The 23,995-nt window shown below is 40.3% G+C and overlaps 1 protein-coding gene across 2 annotated transcripts in view; it reads left to right on the forward strand.

The window, feature by feature from the left end:
* Positions 1 to 23,995, forward strand: part of sema5ba (sema domain, seven thrombospondin repeats (type 1 and type 1-like), transmembrane domain (TM) and short cytoplasmic domain, (semaphorin) 5Ba) — a 164,338-nt gene that overhangs the window by 71,765 nt on the left and 68,578 nt on the right. For both annotated transcript variants that reach the window (XM_036593353.1, XM_036593436.1), the window contains exons 3-5: positions 1,175 to 1,415; positions 14,592 to 14,691; positions 15,990 to 16,035. In XM_036593353.1, coding sequence (XP_036449246.1) covers positions 1,229 to 1,415; positions 14,592 to 14,691; positions 15,990 to 16,035 — 333 coding nt within the window. In that variant the 5' untranslated portion in view covers positions 1,175 to 1,228. The remainder of the gene's footprint in view (positions 1 to 1,174; positions 1,416 to 14,591; positions 14,692 to 15,989; positions 16,036 to 23,995) is intronic.

Genomic DNA, 23,995 nt, shown 5'->3' on the forward strand with positions numbered 1-23,995 from the left:
GATGTCACAGTATTACTGCAGAACTATGTAATGATGAACTGCATGCTTCACCTGAGCTTTAAATATCATACATCATGCTTCTGGTGAAATCACATTAATAGAAACCTAACTCATAGTGTTGTAGCTGGAGAACAGAGCAGCATCTGCCTTACCTAAACCTCATCTAAACCTCACCTCATCTTAGTATCAGAAGACCAGATCTAAGAGAGTGAACCTGAGTGAGAATCTTGATGAAAGGGAGCCATTACAAAATTAGGGGAACTTTCAAGTGTCCTCTAAGTTCTTGTAATAGCCCACATACAGAGTTTGGGAAACCTAAGAGTTCATTTTAGGTTCGGTCTCCTCGGCTCGCGGTTTTGTTCAGTCATGATTATCAGCTCCCATTAAGGCCTATCAGCTGTGACACACGGAGAGCAGAGCACTTAGCACCTGGCACTTCCTCTCTTTCTCCGTGAGGAGATTGACAGGCAGCTTCCTTCAGAATGAGCTGTGATTGAGCTAACTGCTGGGTGTCGTAATATGGGTGCAGTGGGACTGCAGGAGTGCTGAATAAAGATGGAGATGTCGTGCCTCCCCTCACCTCTAATAAGATCAGCCTGGATATTAAAACTCCTCCGCCTCAAAGTGCATCTCACAGAGGTGGAAGTGGCCTGTACTTAAAGAGTTTTAAGCAGCACAGGCCAAGCCATCACATTCTGTCAGGAACTTTTTAGCAGCATCCCTCTACCCCATTGCCTACGCCCCCATTGAAGGCTAGTGCAATTTTATCTGAACAGAAAATGGGCTATTTTCTGGAGAGGTGTGAATAATGCCAGATATGCTTTTTTCCCTCTGTGTTTAGCCATGTGTGCCGTGCTGCTACGAAGGCCATGTCTGTGAATAGTGTTGGCTAAGGAGCTCCAGTGAAGAGAGTCCCTCTGAATATATATCCCTGTGACTGCTATTAAATCATCAAGCTTTTTCAAGTGCAAAGTGCTTTGCTGCATGGGCTGTCAGGGAACTTACATTGGGCTCATTCCAGTTTCTCCTCCCTGCATTTCCCAATTACCCAATATTTATCGGGCGTTAAATTAAGTTTTTCTACTCTTTCACATATGGTTCATTATCAAAAGGTCAGAGACTGGTAATATTTTCAGAAATTATTCATGTCCAACTCTTTTGTCCTCTTCCTCAGGTGCCTTCTAGAGGCCCACCTTGGCAGCTAGAAGAGAGGTTGGCCTTCGTCACCATGACAGCGTTGCCACGGGACGTGACTTCCCTGGCTGTGTCTGGCCTTTTCTTCTGTTTCCTTGTACTCTGCGTCCCTGCTGTGCTATCCCAGAGGCTCCTTGTTCCTACTGAGCCTGTCCCAACTCCAGCACCGCAGAGCAGACCAGAGTGTACTCGCCGAGAACACCCCATCATCCCCATTCAAGGTGAGCGCTGCATCCAAACACTAGCAAGCAGTTAAGCTACAGACGTTATTGCTCAGTTCTGATTTTTTTGCTCAGATCTGCTCTTTCTGCCTTGACAGTTCACATGTGCATTTGTAAGTGAGCCATATCTGAGTGACAGCTTTGTAGGAATCAGACGCTCACAGAGCAGGCTGTGGTTAAAATGTTTAATAAAGGATAATACAAAAAACAGGCAAAGAGTCATACACAGGCAAATGGGGCAATACAGGCTAAGCTAAATCAGAGTGAAAGACACAAGCAAAAGGTCACAACACAAAAGAGGAAAACAGAGTCAAAAAGAGGTCTGGCTAGAATCGTAAACGAGAAAAACAAGTGAGAAAACAAACCAGGAAGTCAAACACTGGAGCAAAAGGCTCGGTAACGCATAGGAGACTGATACAATACTTTGCAAGGAGGCTATGGAAAGAAACAGGTTATATGGGCACATGAACAGGTGACAACAATCAATAATCATGTGAACTGGAGCATTGATAGGTAGATGGCTGAGAGTCTGTGGTCATGTGATCCCTGAGGATTCTGGGAGTTGAAGTTCTGGAGGGAGCGAGAGGTGTTAGTCTCTGCTGAGCCGACAGGAGGGCATGACAATCTGCTATTAGTGTGAACACACTTTTGTCCACATGGGCACATTTTTGAAACTAATAACAAGGACTAGGCCAAAATTTTTGACTAGACGGTAATATCAGCCATTATTTACGACCTGCAATATCTGTATCGACTAATGAGTGCTGACTTTTTGCTATCTCCTGATGATAGGGCTAAACCTTAGAGAACTGTGGGCAACTTAGTATGAAGAACTCTCTTTTTAATTACATAGGAGCAATACAGTCTGATCTGGTGAGTGTGAACACAAAACAACATCATGGTAAATAATAAAAAATATAAAATGCATCCAAACCCAACTTTTATCAAGAGAAGAGTGTAACACATAAAGAGAACTGGTGAAAAATAACTGCTGATAAACATAAACACAAAAACACAGAGCATTCTGGGAAGTTCTGCCCCAGGGCTACAGTATATTATTTAACCAAGTTTCTACTTTTTAGTTGAGTTTAAGGAGTGTGATAATTGAGAAGTCACAGTCAGGTCTGTCAGTAAAGTACTGGAGTATAAAATTAAAATCTAAACTGTAAATATAAAATTATACTGGCCAATATTATTGGTTATCAGAATTTTAACCCCTCCACAATCAGCATAATAATACAGTTAATACACTTTTACTTTTTAAAGGTATTTTTTAAATACCTTTGTGTGATGACAATAATGACGTGCAGTGAAGTGCAATATGAAGAAAACATGCATTCTGATCATATCATACATATTTATCCACATATAAATGTGACTTCTCGATCTGAGTTCACACATCAAATCTGTGTAGAATTTAAAAAGAATTTCAAAATCTAATGTAAAGGGGAATTCAAATTTTTTGCATCATTCTGCCAACAAAAGATATAACTAACTAAACAAATTAAATAGTCATAGTTAAATGGTCATTCAGAGTGGTTTGATATGAAATTGTGGAGAATCTTACTAACTCAGATTTCTTTACAGTGGTAGTGATAGAAACCAGGGATTGTGATGTCTACAATGCCAGTTTTAGTTACTATCCAAAACAATCAGTGAACCTACACAGAGTTTTATATATAACAGTAAATAAGTAAATCTAAAAAAAAAAAGTTTTCCTTGCGTATCATTTTGCCTTCAAACAACCTATATGTACCTCTCCACCATGTTAAACTACATTTTAGAGCACAACCTTATCTACTATGTACTATTTTAAAACAGCGTCTACAGTGTCATGAACACTGAACTCTTTAGACATCTGGTTCCTATCACCATCAATATGAACAATGCTGACTTGCTAAGTTTCTCTAGAACAGAGAATTTCACATCAAATCAGTCTTAATAACTTTGTTTACATTTTAACTATTTTATTTGAAAAATCAGGGGAATTTCCCTTAAAGCCTCTACGACCCTCTAATGTTCCCAAGGCCTTAGTTATATCCCACGTTTATTCTGTGCCACAGACAAATACAATTCTCTATTATTCATGTACAGATAGTTGTAACCCTGTTCATTACCTTGACAACAGTGAAGCATTTTCTTCAACTGTGGCACGGCAAAATTCAAAAGCACATGAGTTTTTCATTTAGTTCATGTTAATTATCATGTCTCAGACTTATCCTGTGGTGCTCTTATACTGCAGGAGCAGGCTCAGTACACACTCACACAATAATTGTAATGATGACTGCACACACACTGCTTGTGACAGGCTTTTATTGAAACGCGTCATGTCCCTTTAAGAACCCAGTGACCGGCTTAGTGAGGCAGGGGCACTGCTGGCTTGCTGCTTTCCATAAAGGCAGCACTGCACTGTCCTGGGAGAGAACAGAGGGGTCTAGCTCAGACTGCTCTAGCTCTGTAATGTTTCTCCGTCAGACTACTCCACACGCCCAACCCCAGCCAAGCAAAGACGGCGTGTGCTGATGCTGGCAAGCGCTGATGGACATGCTGAGTTCTGTGGGAGATAAATGGCTTTCATTTCTTAAAGATTTCTCACCCCCTGCATGCTACCGCACGAAGAGAACAGAACGTGCAGTTACACTCCTCTGTCTCCTAGAGAATCTCTTCAGCAGCCCAAAAAACAAGATATGCTTGGTGCCAAGCAATCAGAGAGATCTGTTTAAACGGCAGATATAGATATGTACCCGGAGTGAAGGGTGAACCGCTGGCTATTGCCTTGTTTGTATCAAGGGCAAAAAATGTTTTTGTTTGACTCTCTGAGGGGCATGACAAAAATTGCAGAAAAATGGTCTATAGGAAAAAAAAGAAGTGACAGCCACAGGCTTTGATATTACTGGAAATCGTCCCAGACATTAGAGCAGCCATGGTTCATAAGGACATTGCCTTGGGCCTGCACTTTTTATTGCTACTGAGAAGACTTGAGGGTTGTTTTTGGAGGTGCCAGGTTTCTGTCCTGTTTATCAAAATGAGGAGATTTTTCAGGAGCACTGAGACAGTTCTGGAATTAGTCATTATTCACCAGAGTTAGAAAACACTGCTATTTGTTAGGATGCAATGCATTACAAAACATGAGAAGCAAGCTGATCTCTTTCATTTGTTTCCCACTCTCACCTGCTCATAGGAATGGCAACTATTCTTTCCCCGTATGGTATTCAGTTCGGCTTTGTCACGGCCGCTCCTCAAAGCCAAAAGCACTTTTGGTATTGCTTTCATGATAAGAGCAGCTGAACAATTGGCTTTGTATTGTAAGCTAGCACCTAAAAATGCCCCTTTCTGTTAACCCAATTGTAGAGAAATCTCTCAGTACACCTTAAAGCCCTCTTTTATGCTCGAGCAGTGGTATGGAAGTCCTAGTACAATGAAGGTGTCGGCTAAACCTGAGATTAGCTTCTTTGATGGATGAACGTTTTTTTAAGTGGAGCACTCACGCAGCCAGTATGAGGAGTCACCTGCAAGAGCATAGGGGCCCAGGCTCTAATCTCTGGGCTGGTCTGTGGATAGATCGTGCATGCTTTTGAAGGCATGTGAAGCTTAGCCATAGAGAGGTTGCTGGTTGAGTGCACTGGGGTGTGGCGGCCTCAGTGGGAGCCTTTTTTACTCTCTTAAAGCTTTCCGGTAGGCCCAGAGGCTCATGGTGTGGCCCTAACAACCTGTTGCATAATTCTAAGTGTGTAAAATGGGATACAGCTTAAAATGACATTAACCCAATATGCAGAAACACATTTTAGTTTGTTTCTCCATTTCTGGAAGGACCTGTTTTAATCATAGAATGCTGAAGGTCTTTATCTATCTATCTATCTATCTGTCTCTCTATCTATCCGTCCGTCCGTCCGTCCGTCCACCCAGGAATGTTTTGATGATATTCTGAACCATAGAGAGTGATGAAATACTTAAAATCCTTGCAGTTCCTCATTGTTGATCTTAAATTGTTAGATTATTTACTGATACATTTAGGTGAACTTTGACCCATCCTTGCTCAGAAAGAACTAGGCCTTTCCTGGATGCTCCTTTTCTCTCCAAGCATGATCTCCTAAGATGCTTTTTAAACACTTCACAATGTTCCTAGTCTTAATCGTCCTTGTCCCAATTTTTGGAGCATTTTTCTGTTGCAGGTAATAATTTACAATGAGAAAATATGAGAGCACAAAAAAAAAAAAAGTGAAACAATACTTTGTCTTTGTACTGTTAGGTATTCAAATCACTGTTTTCTGTTGTTATTAGCATTTCACATACTCTTGCAATAATTTTGGAATTGAGGTTTGTATTTATTCATTCAGTAACAAAAACCACTCCAATTAAAGTACAGAGGCAACCTGACTGGATACTGATGATGCAGTTTAAGTTTGTAATGTGCACCAAAGATTCAGAATGCTTTCTTTCTTTTTATACATATCTATTAGTATCTTGATATACAGTACGTGACCAGAATCTGCTTTTATGCCAGCCATATCTGTCTGTATAAAAGCACTGATAACACACATATCTCACATAGCTAAGCCATTGATATTGGAAAATCATGTAGATACAGTGTTTTTTCACTACAGTAGGTGCCATATCATCTCTCTTCACTGTTCAGATTCCGGTCCAGTATACTCTCATGTCTGAGCTTGCACATTCACATTAGATCCTATGAGACCAGAGTAGCGGCATGTCATTGCAAAGCAGTGTGAGCAGAGCTAAAAAAATTGCAAACTGCAGCGAATAGATGATTCAAGTCTCATTCAACAAATGCTACCATTAAATGCAATCAAAGTCAAACTCCCTGAGAAAGTGGGCCTATTACTGCCCACACAGGTGTTAAATTTCATGCAGTTTTCAGGGCTAATTCTGAATTACATACCATGCCAACTGACAGAGCAACGCCAGTCGTCTTGTGCACAGATCTGGCCCCCTAGATTTTTATCCTTTCAGACCTGTCCTTCTTAGCCAAAATGGCAGTAATCTCCCCCTAGAGGATAGGCACCACTAAGTCACTGCTCTGTCCATTCCCTTCTCTCTCCCACAGCTACTGTAATTGGCCCAAGATTGTTTGTCTGGACTGCAGAATGGGCTCGCTATCTGCTTTCCAGTGGGTAATGGTGCTGTCGCTTAAACACCAGCCCCTTCCTAGAGGAGCCATTGAAAAAGAGAGAGCCATGTTCTCTGTGTTAACGATAGCAGGGAATTTAAACTTTGAGGGCATATGCTGTCTCTCTGCAATCGGGCTGGGAGATTTGGGCCACTGGTAGTTAGATCCATCCATCACTCTGCTGTTGGTTCCTCAATCGCTGCAGAGCCGCTTAACACTTCGTTTGTCCTTGTCCTGGTCTAAATTTCATTTGTTGCCCGTAGCTGCACTGGCATCTGGTCAGTGGTGTAAAGCTGTCGCAGTGGGCTCCTTCCTTGGCGTATGATTCCTCGAACCTTTCCATGCCCTATTCTTCCCATTGCAGGCACACACGAGGCATGCTTGAGTGGCTTAGCCCAACTGCAGGCTGAGAATGTTTCTCTCATTGCTTTTGAGAGAGGTGTTCTTTCAGGTTTCTGCCTGGTTGCGCTGGCCCTCGATTACCTGGCTAGTCCTCCTCTGAGTGCCCCAACGGAGTTTGGCCTCCTCCTCTCCAATGTGACATTTCTTAGACTATTCATTGTTCTCACTTTTTTTTCTATTACCAGTCTGGGAGGACTTGGATTTCTCTAGCATTGCTGCCTGTCTGCTCATGCAGTAGCCTCCAGCCCCCCGGAGGACACAGACAGCGTGGAAATCTTACAACAGGCGCAGGGCATGGACGAGAAGACAAAACAAAGGCAAATTTGGTATTTGCTCAGATAAGCTGCAGTCTGCCTCTCCTGATAAGATCCTGGGTGCCCCGTGGAGAGATGGGTCAATCCTTTGAGAGGAGAAAGGGAAAATAAGGGGAGTGTTTGGAAAAGAAAGGAGGAAAAAATGCCTCCGTCTGTCTGGGGACTCTGCTGGTACTCTCTGGTTGTATTGACGCCTACCTGTGCTGTGGTCTGTGGACCCATCTGTGTTGTTTATTATCAAACCTCCTCTTGCCACTGCAGTGTGGGAGGATGCTAGGCATAGTAGCCAGTGTTGTTTATTTTATTCTATTTAGATGATTGAATGTCCTTTCACAGTTGTGAGGCCTGTTGTCATTCCCTAGCAGATATTATTCATCAGACGCAGTTTGTTGCCCCATCGGATATTTTTAAATTGTGTGATTTTTAAAACATGAAAATCTCATTTGTTGCCTTACTTATCTGTTACCTCTGGGGTTACAGTATGTCACACAGCAAATTCAGTATATTCCCATTTTCACAAAGATAGCTAGCTTCAGTGAGCCTAAAGCACCTTCTAACAATTAATCAGTGTCACCAGAAAAGATAACAGTTCAGTCGTTGCAGCTTCAGTGCTGACTGTTCACGTCTCAGTCTTCAATTTATCTATTAAAGAAACCTTGTGGTATCACGCAGTATCCACCCTAGAACAAGCATGTAATATTACTTTTAGAGGGAGAAAAGTGGCTCTTTCGAACTCACTTGCTAAAGTATGGGTTGTGACGTCTATAAGGAGCGTGTATAATTTGTGAATAATTGACTTTAACATTTGTTTTTTCTGTAGAATACATTTTACATTTGACCTTAAATCCCTATTCATATTAGCATAAATTGCCAAGGGGTAATAGGTATTTATAACCCTCATGTGGAAATTTCCAATCACTGTTTTCCTGTCAGATTGTGCTAGTTTTAAAGTGCAGTTGCAGGTGAAAATTACATATTTGTTGGGCTACTTTTGAAATGTTTCTTGGCCACCAAGAAGGTTTGATTGCAGACAGTAGAAAATGAAAATTAATTATTTTATGAATGTTAATTGATGTTAAACAGCTGGGAATCTAAGGGTAGACAGGTACAGTGGGCTACAGTTCATGCCTGGCCCACACTGCAGGATATTTTGGGCAATTTTGAGGCCCAGTTCGACCCTCCTGAGAATCACAAAAGGTGTCTTCTTTTCAGGCTAGTCTTAAACGATTATCTTTCCAGATTATCCTGTGGTGTTCCTATAGATACATAAGATTATATACATGTATTGTCAGCAGGGTGTGTAATCCAATCTTTACCCCTCCTGTCTACTCACCGTCATATCTACCCCAAATTAGAATCATAAATATAAAGCATATTCAGTATTTACAAGTCAAAATCATGAGTGTGTATGTGAGGGGGTGTTTATCCTGTGCTGACATTATGCATCACGACCATTAACCAATGAGAGCCGAGCTAAACGGAGAACCCAGGTGAATAGAAGGATGTACACTAATGTACACTGTAAAATAAATAAATAAATAAATAAATAAAATGCATTTTCCTTCACCTTGTGCCAGAACTTATGACTAGCATGGTAATCTGTGGTTTGCTGTCTACCATGTTTGTTTTGATCTAAAGTCATGTTTGTTCAAGAGAAACTCTGTGAAATCTCAGGTTCTGAGATCGTGCCACCAATTAGTGAGCATAATCTGAGAGTGTGTGGTGTTTTGTTCTGGACAGACCTTGCAATGTGGGACTGAAGGACGAATAAAGGCAAAAGAAAATGAAGTCTGACATTATGTGTGGGGTCTCTCATGTTTTCAAAGATTTTAAAAAACCGTGTAGTCTGGACCAGGCGTGCAGTGTCACAACAGTGTGTAGTGCACAGTTCTGGCTCGGGTAAGCTCTCTGTCCCCAGTTGCTAATCCAAATTGTAAAGGTTGGGTACTTTGAGTACTTCAGATCTTGCTGTGAAATGACCTGCTTGAATCATAGAAAAAATATGGGCATTTTCTAAAATTCCCAGTCCTGCAGGTCCAATTTCTGGCACCACTCTAACTGAACTGAGGTCAGCAGACATAATATGTCTGTTTTAGCACAAGTGCTTTGTTTACAAACAAGCAGTTGTGCCATAGGCTGTAGCATGCAGTGGGACCTAAAAAAAGCAGAAAAGAAGAATTTCACAGCTTGAGACAGACACAGAATACACAGAAGCAATAAAGAGTCATTATTTGGAAGGAAGGAGGAGGAGGAGGAGGAGGAAGTGTGAGATGAACGCCCATGGCGTCGGACATCACAGCTGCAGCTTCTGACTGAAGGCGTATTGGATGTAACTGAAGAAATTAAGGAAACAACACATGCACAGACAATTACATTAGTTAACATTTATCTTGACAGAGTTGCTTTATAAAAACTCCAGCTAGGCCTGTTAAGATCATGAAGTTTGAGCTGACAGTTAATTGCCTTATAAATAATTCCAATTAACAACTGAATTGTCTTTTTATTCATTGTATGCAACTATTAAAGCACAAGCCTAAAGTGGCCGGATTGGTTAGTTAGCTATCTTGCTTTCTGATAGCAGTCTTAGCTTGAGCGCAAATAAACGAACATTACACGCTGCTGCCCCCTAAAACGGTTACAGCACCAAACCAGTAACTAAGTTAGAACTTAGTTGTTGTTTTTGTAAGACCCATGACGTCTCAATAAATGTGTTTTCTGCTTTCTTTTATTTACATGCATTTGCTTCAAGGTAGCATACCCAATTTATGTTGTGTTTGATGTCATATAAACATATAATGGTGAAAGATAACTGTGTAAAATAATTGTGGTCAGCTTCAATAATTGCGATTAGGTGACTGTAATAATTGTGATAGGCTTAGTGTTAGTGAATATAGTCAGTTTGAAGCTCCAGAAAAAAAGGTAAATCATATGGGGGACCTGTAAATGCTACAGGGATAAACAATGTGGGGGACCTTCGACAGCGTGCTTTGTTTTCTGCCTATTTCTAAAGCCAAAAACAAATAAAGGAGTAAGCTTCTTTAAAAAAGTGTCTGTCATTGTTGTCTGTGGGTGGTCTGTGTGGTCTGTGAGCTTGATACAAAGCTCTTTTTTAAATAGCTTAAATAGATTATGTCAAAATAGCAAATGTCTACTTTCATTCATCGTCAAAAGCAAAAGATATGTTAAAATACTGTTTCTGCTCAGAGTGAACCAGTTTGTTTGTTATTTTGATGGTGAGCACTGATCAAAACAGTTACATACTGATATACACACCTGAATTGTGTAAATTCAGTGTGGGTTTTTTGGAACTTTTGAAAAACCACAAGTGCTTTGGAGCACATATACATTTTTCCCCCAATAGATGGTCAATGCAGAAGTTACAGAGCTAACTTTACTCCTAAGAAGCTAAATACTATGTCTGTTGTTATTAGGCTCTACATCAGTGCATTTTTATTGCAGTGGGCTAGGGAGGGTTCCAACGGTTGTGTGGTGTATTTGCGCAGTGCATTGTGCATTGTTTAATATTCAATGCCCTCCTTTAGGGATTACATATTTGGTGCTTAGTATAAAAAGGTGACCAGGCTTACTTTGGCTGGTTTATATACAATATTATATTCAGATTATATCAGATTTTGACTCATTAGAAAGTTATCCACTTCATCTTTCCACATATTCATTTATAAACATTCCTTGTGTCCATTTGCTGATGGAAAAAAAACAAAACATTTAAGCGATAGCTGAGTTCTCTGTGGTGTGGGCAGAACCACCTTGTCTTTTTGTGTGTGTGTCTAAAGTAAAGAGGAAGTCTGTTTTAATTCTGCGTAACTGGGTGATAAAGGTTATGATTTATGTCCCCTTTAGAGTGTGCGAGGCAGACTGCTGAGCCTGTTCTCATCCTCTAGATCTGGTGGCTAATGCATTAATCTCCCACACCGTGGATTGGCAGAAAAAAAGCAATAATCGTCCATCAACTCTAAGATCTGGACTGTAGGCCCTCTGGGAACAAACAGGCTTTCATATTTATCCCTCTTTATTGTGGATGGACTGCCTGGTGCTGGATAGATTTTATGAGGTGAAGGAGCCAGCCTTGCATAGAAAGGCATGAGTAAGTGAATGGATAAATGTCTTTTGTAGTAAGCCTTTAGTGTTTTTGTTCATTCTTTTAAAGTATTTATTAATAAAGGAATTTTGTGTTAAGGAGATTTGTATATACAGCCGTATGTGAAAACGTGTCTTGGCTCTCAGATTGTCCAACTTTTTCTGGCTAAGGCAGTTTTGTTTACTGGATATGTGATGAGTCTTTTCTGGAATTGCCTCTTTTGGCTCCCGCATGCTCTCCTGTGTGCTGTTAAACACTTCAGCTTTCTCCTCAGTGGGGTATAACACTGCGGTGCACGCGGGTGACTCAAAGGTTATCATTTCACTCATACGGTGTGCAGAGCCAGCGCTATGTGTCATCCCTTCTCCTCTTCGCTCTGTTTCTCGGAGCATACATGTTATGCTCCTCCGGACAGCGTGAGTGAGTGAAGGATGCGCTCTTCTGCTCCGGGACACATGGGAGAAACGCACTTTCCTGTATCAACACTCTTCTAGCCGCAGCCATCTGGGATTCCACAGGCTTCATTTACAGGATGCAGTGATTTTTAAGCTGTAAAACACTTCTTCAGGTCTACTAAAGAGCATCTGTCCATCATTCACCTCTACAGTAAAAAGCTATGATTGCACGGAACTTTACTATATACTCTGGTCGAGAAGAGCATACCACCTAATCAGATTATACTTATATACTGGACATGTACATACTGAGTTGGACCATTCTCGTTTCTTCCAAAATCAATGGTATTTATAGGGAGTTTGCACCCATTTGCTGCAATAACTGCCTCTACTCTTCTGGGAAGGCTTTACACTAGATGTTGGAACACTGCAAGAATTTGATTGCATTCAAAAGAGCATTGGTTAGGTCAGATACTAACGTTGGATGGTAAGCTCTGGATCACAAACAGCATTCCAGCTCATCTCTTAAAGGGATTCAGTGATACTCATTTACTTCCATGAATGCAGTTCCACTGCTTCACATGCCAGTGTTGGGGAGCATTGTACCCCTCTAGCTGACACTTGGCATTGCGCATGGTTGCCTTAGGCTCATGTGCAGCTGCTCCAGAGTGTCCCATTTTATTAGTTATCATTTTGGTCTCAGCATTATGTGGAGCATCTTCAAGCCTCTTGGAAAATCAATAAAAAAGTCTAATGAAGCTGCTTTAGAAAACACCAAGAATGCATGAAGTTAATATCAAGGCACAAACTAGCTACTTTTAAGAACTGAAAATGGTTATGGTTACTGCAGAATTACATATGTGATTATAGTTTAATTTCTTCACTTTTATTCTAGAATGAGTAAATAATAGGCTTAAATTAAACCTTTGGCTATGATTAAACCTTTGATGTGTGTGTAAGTAGGTGTACTTCATAAAATGGGCAGTGAGTTTAGGCACATGGTAGCTGTGGCAGGCTTGTTTTTTTTTTTGTTTTTTTTGGATCAGTTACCTCCTTAATGTTAATTTTCACTACTTCCCAATATCTGAATCTAATCTAGGAGTCTTGGAGGAGAGTGACTGACTACCAAATTCTTTGGACCTTTTATGGATCAACAGATCAACTGTCCTTCTGTCAAAGGCCAGTGTCTTGGATATAACCACTAATGGTTGTGGTATAGTCAAGATAGTCCAGAGCATCTTGCTGTCGGACATGTTTAAGGCTATGGTTACTAAACCTGAATGGGATTCCTGCTGGGTTTTTCCCTTTTAAAACTCGCTGATGTGGACAAGGAGTAGCACAAACTCCTCAGAGTGCACAAGACTCTTCTCTAATAGGCCTCTATAAAAGGTGCCTTGAATTTTGGTGTCCATATTGTCCCAGTTAATCTTACGCATATCCTTTAATGCTACCTGTTAGTGTGGTAGCGGGAAGGAATGATGTGATTTTCACGTCTCCCAGTAGTCTTGCCTCAGAATTCTAGGAAGTCTTGCATCGTTCAGATTTGTGTTCCCGTGTGACAGACGGATTGTTTTAGTTGACCCAAACATCTGGATGACTTAGTCTCCCTAGACAGATGCAGACTGTGTTGAGTAGTTTTATTTGACATGTTTTGGTTGAGAGGCAGGTTGACCACAGTTCTGGCCTGTACACATGCAGCTGCATTTGTTTAGTGTCTTCAAAGGTTGAGTCAGATGTGCATCACACAAGGGCTTATTAGAAAAACGTGTTACGTGACGATATCACTGCTTCATTGCATAAGAGTTTTTCCAGGCAATCGGGAACATGAGTGAAATTGTATTTAATGGCCTAATTCTGCCTAACTCTGCGTAACAAAACTGATGGTTTTGTAGGGAATGTAAAATAGATAATCATTCTAAATTCAAAGGAAGAACTTTCAATCCAATCAGATGATTAGGGAAAAAGAAGGGATTAAGAATCAGGAAAAAGCTAGGTAATATTTCAGAGCAATTTCTCACTACACTTATGTCAGATCCAGTGAGCTGCTGTGATATCTTGTTCTTACTTGAAAGATAACAAATCTCCTTTCGTATTAGTTCCCGCTCACAGTGAAATCCCATTTAGTAAGCCACATTAAGGTCACCGAAAGATCAAATGGTTTTATTTTTACATAATGCTCTTTCTGTGTCATTTTATTCCCGTTTCAAAAAGACACGACGGGTGCGCCGAGTATCTGCCAGGGCAAATTGTTTTGATTTCTAGAAGCTGGTGTCAAACAGCGCTTTTATGTGTTGCGCTTCCTGGAAAGTGGAGTTTTGACTGAGTGTCATGTTAAATTAGGATCAGCACCCATGATGTGGCCCAGCCGGAATTGTACTTCTCTGCTGGGTCTCCCTCATGATTCCCAGTTAAAGTTGAACCCTGTGCCAAGGCCTGATTTAGCTTCAGTTTTAAGAACTACTTGTACAAACTCAAATCACACTCATTAGCTGTAGATTCCTGCAGTACTGACTAAGTGCACCTTCAGCATTCTTATCACCTGAGTGACAAGTTTCCAAAACTGAGCTGCTGGAGATTCCAGGGGAGCATGTTTTCCTTTAAATTCTCAAGAAAATAATTAATTGAACAATCTGAGCATGCTTTTTCTTTTAAATGTATTATATAATGTCTATAGGCTCCAGCACCCCACTGCGACCCAGAAGGATAAGCGGTTTAGATGATGTATGTATGTATATAATGTCTGTATAACACATGCAGTAATTTCAATTTAATCCAGTTACTGAAGGAAAGCCATTTCTTTACTGTGGTAACGTTTATTTGGTTTGTTCTCTTCTTCAGCACTCAGCCCGTGGATCTCCACTTTCTCCCACCCTGGTGTACGAGACTACTCCCAGCTCACACTTGACCTCACCAGGAATGAACTGATAGTAGGAGCAAGGTACTCACTTCTACATTGTCAGTACCCAGTACTGAATACTGAATAAGTACTGTGCCAAATCAACCAATAAAGACCTTTAATTGTTTAGTTTTTTTGTCCTTAAATTAGATTAGGGGCTGTCTTAAAACAGGATTTCTTGCTTAGTCAGCTAACTTCAAGCCTAGTTTGATCTGATCCTGTCTCGTGAAAGTAGATAATATTTTATTGGGCCACATCACCATGGCAAGTTATGCTGCACTCCTTGCCTGCCTCAGGGCAGGTTAAGTTCAGGATAATTAACTCTTGGGGCCATCAGGGCTGAGCCTCTTACCAATCAAGGACAGCCTTCTGACAGACGTGGACCTCTCCGGTCCTTTTTGGGTCACTGTTCTTTTTCTATGTGATGTTTGTGCCATCAGTCACATAAGCTTTAACAAGGTGACAGTGGTGACAACATTGCTGTTACCATAATAAATGTTTTACTTTCTATATATTTAAATAATGTGATTTCTTTTTCCTTCTTGACTTGACTCCTCCTGTTTCATGTGATTTGTATTTTGTGAGAGAAATTTGTTAAAGGCTTATATCATGGAAATTTTCCTAGCTTTTTAAAAAAATAAAACAGTATGATGCAGTAAATAACCAAAGTTAGAGTTTTAAAAATATACTCCCTAGTCCATGTATGAAAACCAAGCTGTACAAGCAGCCTGTTTTGAATTTGTTGTTTTTGTGATGTCCCAAAAACCAACACATTTCAAATGTCAGCCAATTCTGCCTACAGCAGTTTACCTCTGATATGGAGTGTTTCATCTCAGACTGCTATTTGAATGAGGTACAATAGTTAGTCAGTCAAAACAGAGATCATTTGCATATATATATATATATATATATATATATATATATGTTAAAGGCACAATAACAAAAATTGGCTGTTTAATCATAAGGGATGAAGAAAGGTTGGAAAATGGTCATGTAAAAATGCACTATAACTATTTTTGGCACATAAACCTACATGTCAGCAAATCTCATAAGTGGGCCCTGGGGGGAAATAAATAAATAAATAGCATTTAAGACAAATGTAGAATGTAGGCTCTTTAACCATTGTCTTAAAACTAAGTAACTGCATTTCCATTTTTTTAGATTCTAGCTCAGTCAGGAACCCTGTCTAAGTTGAACATGCTTTGTGAGACAGGACCCAGTTTGGGGGTCCTTCCCTGCCCTGTAGATCTGTTGGTAGTTTAAAGATTTAACTGCTATATTTTTATAAGCCTACTACTGCTTACCATCTAACCTTTATCCTTTCTCCAATTGCTCTGCAGAAACTACCTCTTCCGCCTGAACCTAAGCAACATATCACTAATACAGGTAAGCACAAAGCTATATCAGGGCTGTGGCTGATCGAAAGCACTGACGTTTTTCGCTGTGGCAGGCTTGTCCTCTCAATAAGACTTTTGGCAGCCAGGAAGTGTTGGCTTGCGGTTATTGATTCTGAGAGTGGGTTCAGTTCCCAAACTCATCTGGAAAGGCTTCAGAGGAGACAACAGTGTCCAGCACAGAGACTGATTGGGCATCTTTTTAAGCAGCTATCATATTTTGACTTGGGCTTGGCATTTTAGAACTCCCGTTTCTGCAAGGTCACCCAGGGCTGCCTGAAGGCTGGATGAAGATGTGAGATGAGCTGGCTGTGGTTGCCCCACCCGTGCAGGGTGCATTTGGCTGTGGTTTATTGTTGCATTAAACACTGGCATGGGGCAGTTGAATGAAATCTAATGCTGTGTTGTTTTGCTATATTGTGGCTATGTATTCTAGGGACACATTGTCTCCAGTGTAATATAACTAGAATAGTTCTGAATGACTGGTCCCTAGCTGGAGGCATACAGGTTTGTTGTCAGAGAAAGATTCATCCAAGCCTTGTGTCTATGTTGTTTCAGTGACTTCCTTAGATTTTGTGAAGTGGCTAACCTCTCAGCTTTCAGTATTGCTCCTGCTAGCTGACTCCCATACTGTCACTAAAATGTCCCAAAGGAGAAAGTTAGCTGCAATTTCATTTTGTTCCATTTCACCTCAGCCCGTATAGCTCAGTCCAATTCCCATGGGTGACCCAAAGCTGGGAATAAACAAGACGGATCTTTCTTCATTTGAACTAACTGGAGCGTCACGAGCAGTGCCAGGGTCCAAATCGATGAGCAGATACCCGCGCCAGCAGCTGAAGGAGAAAGTCTGTGCCCGACAGAATGCCTAAACAGCTGCGAAAGGAAGAGAAAGAGAGCTTGTGGGGCTGTGTCAAACATCTCAGTCTCCCTGAACTTCACAGCTTGTAGAACTGTAACACCTTGATAGCGATACTTTTAAGGGCAAATATCCTTTCTTTCTTTTGTTTTGTCATTGAGAGTGAAAGAGCATCGCTCAAAACAGCACAATGCATTTTCATAGTCATTTATCACCGTGTCCACTCTGCCTGCCCTACGTGTGTCCTCCTGAGCCTTTTCTTCTTTCTCCCAGTGAGGTATCACCCCTTCCCTACCTTCATCCCTTCCCTCACACCATTAGTGTTATTGTGCATTTGTGTGCCAGGAGTGGAATGGAGCTGAGCTGCAGCCAGCTCATCTCTGAAATGCATGTCTTAGTGCCAAACATGCAGGCTTTGGCAGCAGGGCTGCAGGGCCAAAGGGGAGCCTTTTCAACTTTTACCGAGCTGGATGAGGTGAGAAGTGCTGATGCCTTCACTCTGAATGCACGCCTGGGCCATTGAGAAAGCTGACCCCACCAGAATGCCTGCTGTTTCCATTTAAGTAAAAGTATGGAAGTGGGGGATTACTGTGGCCAGGAACTCTGCCCAAAACGAGCCATCGTTTTTCAGCCAGCCTAAGTGCTTTCACTGACCCTGAGGTGCCATATGCACCTGTGTATACATTAAGCAGTTGTGAGGCTATTTTCTTCATCAGGAAATTCATCTTCATTGTTCTTGCATCTCATCAGAGCAGTGAGACACATGCACACTGACAGATTAAAAACCCAAGTAACAGCTCAAGAGAAGTTATCAAAAGACAATAACAATATAATAGTATCTTATATGGCACTTTTCATGTGATTTATACAGTGATGCAGCTCAGTGCTTATTAAAGCAGACATATATGTTAGCATAATGTAAATAGAGCTGAATAATAGTAAATAAAATAGACAATAGCTAACAATAGCTAAAGGATATTTAGTTAACACCTGTGAACATTAAGGGTCACATTGTTATTCAGGCTGTTATTCAGTCACTGATTAACCATTGTTGATAATTAGTTAACTGATCATCAAGTGTTATTACTTGTTATAAACTGGTTAACTTATGTAGCAATTAGTGATTGAGTACACTGTTGACTTGTTTGCCATTAGTTCATAGCTTATTTAGTCATTAACTGTGTAATTATTGCTGCTTATTACACTCCAAGGGAACTGATAAGTGTATTTACTCATACAAACAAGTAACATTAGAACTTACTAGTCCTTATTTGGTAATTTGTTAATGTCTTGTTAATTACTTGTTATTATTTAATAAACTTGTTAATTAATTAAATGTGTTAATTACTTTTTTGTTCAGTAATTAAATCTATTGTGAATTAAGTTACTATTACCTATTAGTTACTAAGTAATAACTAATGCTTAAGGCATAGTTAGCTTATATCACTGTAATGGATACTCTTATTACTCTTATTAGCAACATAATTACTTTGCGACCTCTAATGTAAAGCATTACCAGATGATTTATCACTTGAGGTAGAAGTTCAAGTAGAAGAACAGTGGTGGAAGTGCAATTTACAAACTTTCAATCCACACCACAGTTATGTTTGCAAGTAAAAGAGAACATTTTTATTTGGATTTGATTACATTATTGTGCATACAGTCTTGCTTATGGAAAGAAAAAATCCTTTTTGTCTGAATGTAAATGTAATTGATTTTGTAACTTACTATGAAATTATTAAATATGTAATTTGCACATGTGTAGTATGAAAAATGAAAGACGATAAGAGTTTTGAAGTATCAACATAACAAAAAAAAGAATAAATAAAAAAAGGATTAAAAAAAAATATCAAACAAGCTCTAGCCTTCAAAAACGAACTGAAGATAGCTGAAAAGAAACTGTTGGTGATGAGATCAATGCACCAGGTCTACTCAATGCGTGCCATTCCCCCAGTGTTCAGAGAACATGCAGCGGAAACATTACGTTTTCACAGCTTCCTCCTCAAGTGGGCCAGTCTGCCTGATGGGTTCTCTACGTTGGGATGGCATGAATGAGGAAGATGTGAGGACGCTGGCAGAGCAGTTCTCCTCGCTGGGCTGGCTGGCACGCTGGGGAGTCATGGGGCGCTCTGATTGAGTCCCACCCACATGCTGTTCCTGTAGCTCCTGCTGGGCGCTCCCCTGCACTGCAACCAAGACTCATTACAGCAGCGCTAAAAGGAAAAAATGTGTGCAGCCCTCCCTTCATCTGCTTTCCTCCTCTATTGATCCTCCCCCTCTAGGAGGCATGTGTGCAAATGGACCAAATGCGTACGGATTAGCATAGATAGACTCTGCCTGAATTGGAGAGAAATGCTCCTCCTCCAGGAAGAGTCTGCTGAGAGCTTGCTGTAAGTTTCAGTGTTCAGCATGTTTTGCAATTCTTCATATCCGCCAGTGTGTGACATTAGAATAATGGTTCTGTTCAGAAGGAGGAGATAATCATAGACTGTCCTTGTGGGCAGTATTGTTTACAAACTGTTTTTCCCTGCGATTGATGCCTAGCTGACTTTAATGTGCTACTGGGCCGTGGCTGATTGAATATGTTGAACTCAGTCCTTTTCTGAATGTTCTGAATGTACGTGTAAAATCAAGGGGAACAATCTGTCCACCTGCAGTGATTTGCCTGCCATGGTAAGCACCACTTACGTGCCCTTTGAGCCAGAGATTTAAGCTGATTTCTACCACCAATGTCTGGTGTGGAAGAGTATCTTGGCATGTAACTTGGCTAGATGTGAGCTGTCACTGGGTCTTCTGGAAATGGATGAGATGCCTGACCTCAGTGTCTCAAAGGAGAGAAGTTGTGCATGAAGATGAAGAGGAGACAGAAAGGTCCTGCTCGGTGTGTGGAGAGGCCTGTAGGAGATAAGACCGCCGGCTTAACAAGACTGGGATGTAAACAGCCAGGGCATGCAAGGGCAGACAGGCTTGTGGAACTTCTCTCTAACTGTCTTAAACCATCACCTCTCTCCTATATCTCTCATCTACTCTCATAGCTCCGACGTGTCTCCATCTTCAGCAGCACTTTCATGTCTGGACAGCCCACTCTGTACTCCTATTTATGATGACACTTCAGACAGTGCATGTATCTGAGTGGGGTTGAGAGAGGTCTGTTCTTCACAGTTTGGTTGCCATGTCATTATAATTAGAGCAGATAACAAATGTGAGTGAACAGGTTTTAGATATCTTGAAGGCAGGTGTACTCAGGTGTAATCATGCAAACAGAGAAAATTTCAGTAACAGAGTGCTAATAAATGACAGTGACAGTGGTGCTAATAAATATTGACTTATTGACTTATTGATATAAAATGGATATCTCTTCACTCTTAGTTAAAAAATGGTTCTTTGTAGGGTTCTTCATAACATGAATGGAACCTGTTTTGGTGCTATATAGAACCAGGATACCTTAAACAACCAGAAACAACTGGTTTTCCATCTCAAGGAAGAACCATTTGACCATGCAAAGAACTATTTATGCATGCAAATGGTTCTTTGCATGTGAATGATATTGTGCAGCAACAGATGGGTTCATTGATTCAGGAACTGTGCACCAATATGGTACGTGTATCTGATAAAATGGCTAATGAGAATATGTAGGTTTCCCTCAAAAAATGTCTTACTCTGTTTTCTTTTTTTTAAGTAACGTTTGGTACTTTATACCTACTTAACAAGACACTAATTGCGAGAATGCCAAGAGTGTGTAAAAGTGTGTCAAGGCAAAGGAGGGCTACTTTGAAGAATCTAAAATAGAACATAGTTTAGTTTTTTAACATTTTAAATACTTTTTTGTCATTAGATTAGTTAATTAACGTTTTCATACCCATTTGGTGTAATGACTTTCTGTGAGGACTTTTTAGAGGCATTAAACTCTTTAGCCATCCAGTTACTATCACCACCAATGTGAACAGTTCTAACTCTACATCTCTCCAGAGCTGTTCATTTCAAATCAAACCACTCCAGATGACTTTGTTTATATCTTAACCATTTAATTGTTTAGAAATTTTGGAATTCTCCTTTAAGAACAGTTACCTGATGTTTTCCTAATACTGTATGCACCTTCAAAAAATAAGCAAGTGGAACAATTGTTTCTCCTGACTATTGTAATTAACAGTACTTTACAAGTTACTACCAGCAACCAAAGTTGGCAGGTATTCAGATGCAATTTTCTTTTTAAAAACATTTTAAAAAACAAACACATTTAGAGAAAATAACCGTTGAACTCATTTAAATGGGTCACTGCTAGTGCAATAATGTGCATAAAATCACTGGGAAAATATTTGGCACAATTGGGTAAGGACACTGCTGCTAATTACTGCTGATTTAACAGGTGGAGAAAATTCATGCAAAACTGGGTGCTGCCGAATGTTCAAACTTCTGCAAACGGAACAGAATAAATAATCAGTATATCTGCTCATCCTACCTCAATTTCTTATGAGGGAAAGAAACACATTTTTTGTTTTTCCATGTACAGTGGTGCGTGTACACTGTGCATTTAAGCTTGTATGTACAGGATGCATGCTTTACTGGGCAGAATGTGTCCTGTTTCCACTAGAAACAAGCAAAAGGCTTTATCTGGCACTACAGTGTCTGAAAGAGATAAGAAACCTACGTGACCAAGTATCTGTAGATGTTTGCTTAAATTCTATTTTTTTTTTTCAACTTACTGCATTGCCTGACATTTTTACTCTAAAAATATGTTTGTGTGTTAGCCATAATGAACAATGTGAGCTACATTATAATCATATCCCACAATATGAATTTAATATGTCTATATTCCAGTACTGACAGCATCTGTGAGCTCACACTGTCTTAGGCATAGCAGTTAGCACTCTGCTTAGTCACTTTATTTTTTTTAAACCCTTAAAATCTCAGGCTAATTACATACTAAGGCTTACTATTCGCTTATTACAGGAACTTCAGTGCAAACTGGCTCAGTTATTATAGAGCTTTGTAATAAAATCCTGACTATTTTAGGGGTTTTTAATGGCATTTAGGGGTTTTTAACTATTTTAATGGCATTAAAAAGAGAGCATGTTCTGGTTTGTGTTAAATTTCTGCATAATTAAGTGGTTGAGATGTAAACAAAGTCATTCAGACTTGTTTTGATGTGAAATGGTTATAGAGAAACGTACTGACTCTGATTTCTTAGTGATAGTGATAGGACCCAGGGGTCCCAACATCTACAACACGTTTTTTTTTAACTATCTAAAACGACCAGTGAACCTACATGTCTCCCCTAAGTTTTTATATATAATGTTGATAATGGGGAAAATGGAAAATCTGGAAAAGTGTTTTCTTTTGGGGACCATTTTGCTTTACGACACCCTGCGTGTACCTCTCCGCCATAAATGGATCTTAAAAATACATTTTAGGTCAGCAGTTTATCGCAAAACTACTGTATAACAATGTATCAGGCATCAGGGAGGATATTCATACCCATTTATTGTAATAACTTTCTGTGAGGACTTTTTAGGTACGTTAAACTCTTTAGTCATCTAGTTCCTGTCACCACCACTGTGAACGATTCTAACTCTACATTTCTCCAGAGCTGTTCATTTCACTTTAAACCACTCCAGATGACTTAGTTTATATCTTAACCATTTAATTATGCAGAATTTTTTTAATTTCTCCTTTAAGAACGGTTATTTCTGATTCTTGTGTCCTGTACATAGACAGGTGAATTTCCTCTGATCTTCTACACCTTTATTCTTCTCTTCATTCCCCCAAGAGCCAGATTATGGAGTGTGGTTGGTTTGGGGCTGTGAAAGCTGACACATTTCTGGAAAGCTATTTTACTCTGGACTTTAGCAATCAACTGCACAATATAAATCAAAAATCAAATTTCCAACCCACTTGTTTTCTATTGCCCGCTAGAACTTTTCCATTATTCTCTCTTCTGTTCAAGGATTTCCGGAACCATCCATGAGTCAAATATGCAAAGTGAGCAGAAGCAAAGAAGTTCCACCAGTTTTCCTTCAGCACCTTTAAACGTCTACGATAAATCACTGGTCAGTCTGGCAGGGATTGATAGCCAAATTATACTGCTGGTCTTTAAGCCAGAATGTTTCCATTGACAAAGCAGAGACTTTTGCTCTAAGTCAATAGGAAATACAGCAATGTTGCCCTTCTTTCACTGCATTTGACAGACATTGTCACAGCTGCATGGACAAAAGGACCCTGTGGTCAAAAGGTGACTGCCCTGTTCAGCTGTGTCCATTAACACAGGAAGTCTCAGACCACAATGATAGCAGCGGGAGTCTTTGGGTATGGGAGTTGTTTGGATTCTATTCTGGTATTGTTTTGGTTTGATGTGTGCTCTGCTTTCCCATATACTTCATTGTAATCACAAACAGCATCCTGCTAAAAATATTGGATTGGAGCATGAGTGCGATGGCTGCTGTGCTCGCTTATTAGAGTGATCTTGTAACGGTTTATAGGATCACGTAGGCACTCAGCGCCCAATGATTCCTCTCATATCTCTGAGCTGGAGGGGAGAGCAGGAGGTGCAGCACGATTTGGACAGACCATCAAAATGAAAAAGCAGCTGCATTAAACGGCCGTGGTTTGATATTCTCACCCAGCGGTCGCCCGCGGTCCAAATTTCAGCTCTCTGACCTCCGAGTCTGATGAGCCGGGACTGATTTTATTCAGCCAACTGGTGATTAATTCCCCTCTGCAATTTGCGCAGATTTAATTATTGATGTGGTCTTTGTCACTGGGTGGTTATTATTTGGCCTCCAGAAACGGGAAAGAGTCAAAGACTATAAGAGGAGAAGATGACAGGGAGGTGGCCACTGGTTTTTCCAAGACTTTTATTGGAAATTTGTTTCAGCCCATGCAAACAAGTATATTTAACTTAAATGCTGTGTCTGGCCTGTGTAATAAGGCTGGATTCTTTGATTCCTAGTTGTTAGTCTGAGGAAATGTATAGCCACAGTGCAGTAAGTAACATTGCTCACTGTTCAGGAGGTTGTCAGTACACTGAGACATTTGTGCTCACTCATGGGCCTTTCTCAAATTAAAGCCATCACTCATACACACATACACACTGGTTTCC

The sequence above is a fragment of the Colossoma macropomum genome, unplaced genomic scaffold (assembly GCF_904425465.1).
Source record: "Colossoma macropomum unplaced genomic scaffold, Colossoma_macropomum, whole genome shotgun sequence".
NCBI lineage: Eukaryota > Metazoa > Chordata > Actinopteri > Characiformes > Serrasalmidae > Colossoma > Colossoma macropomum.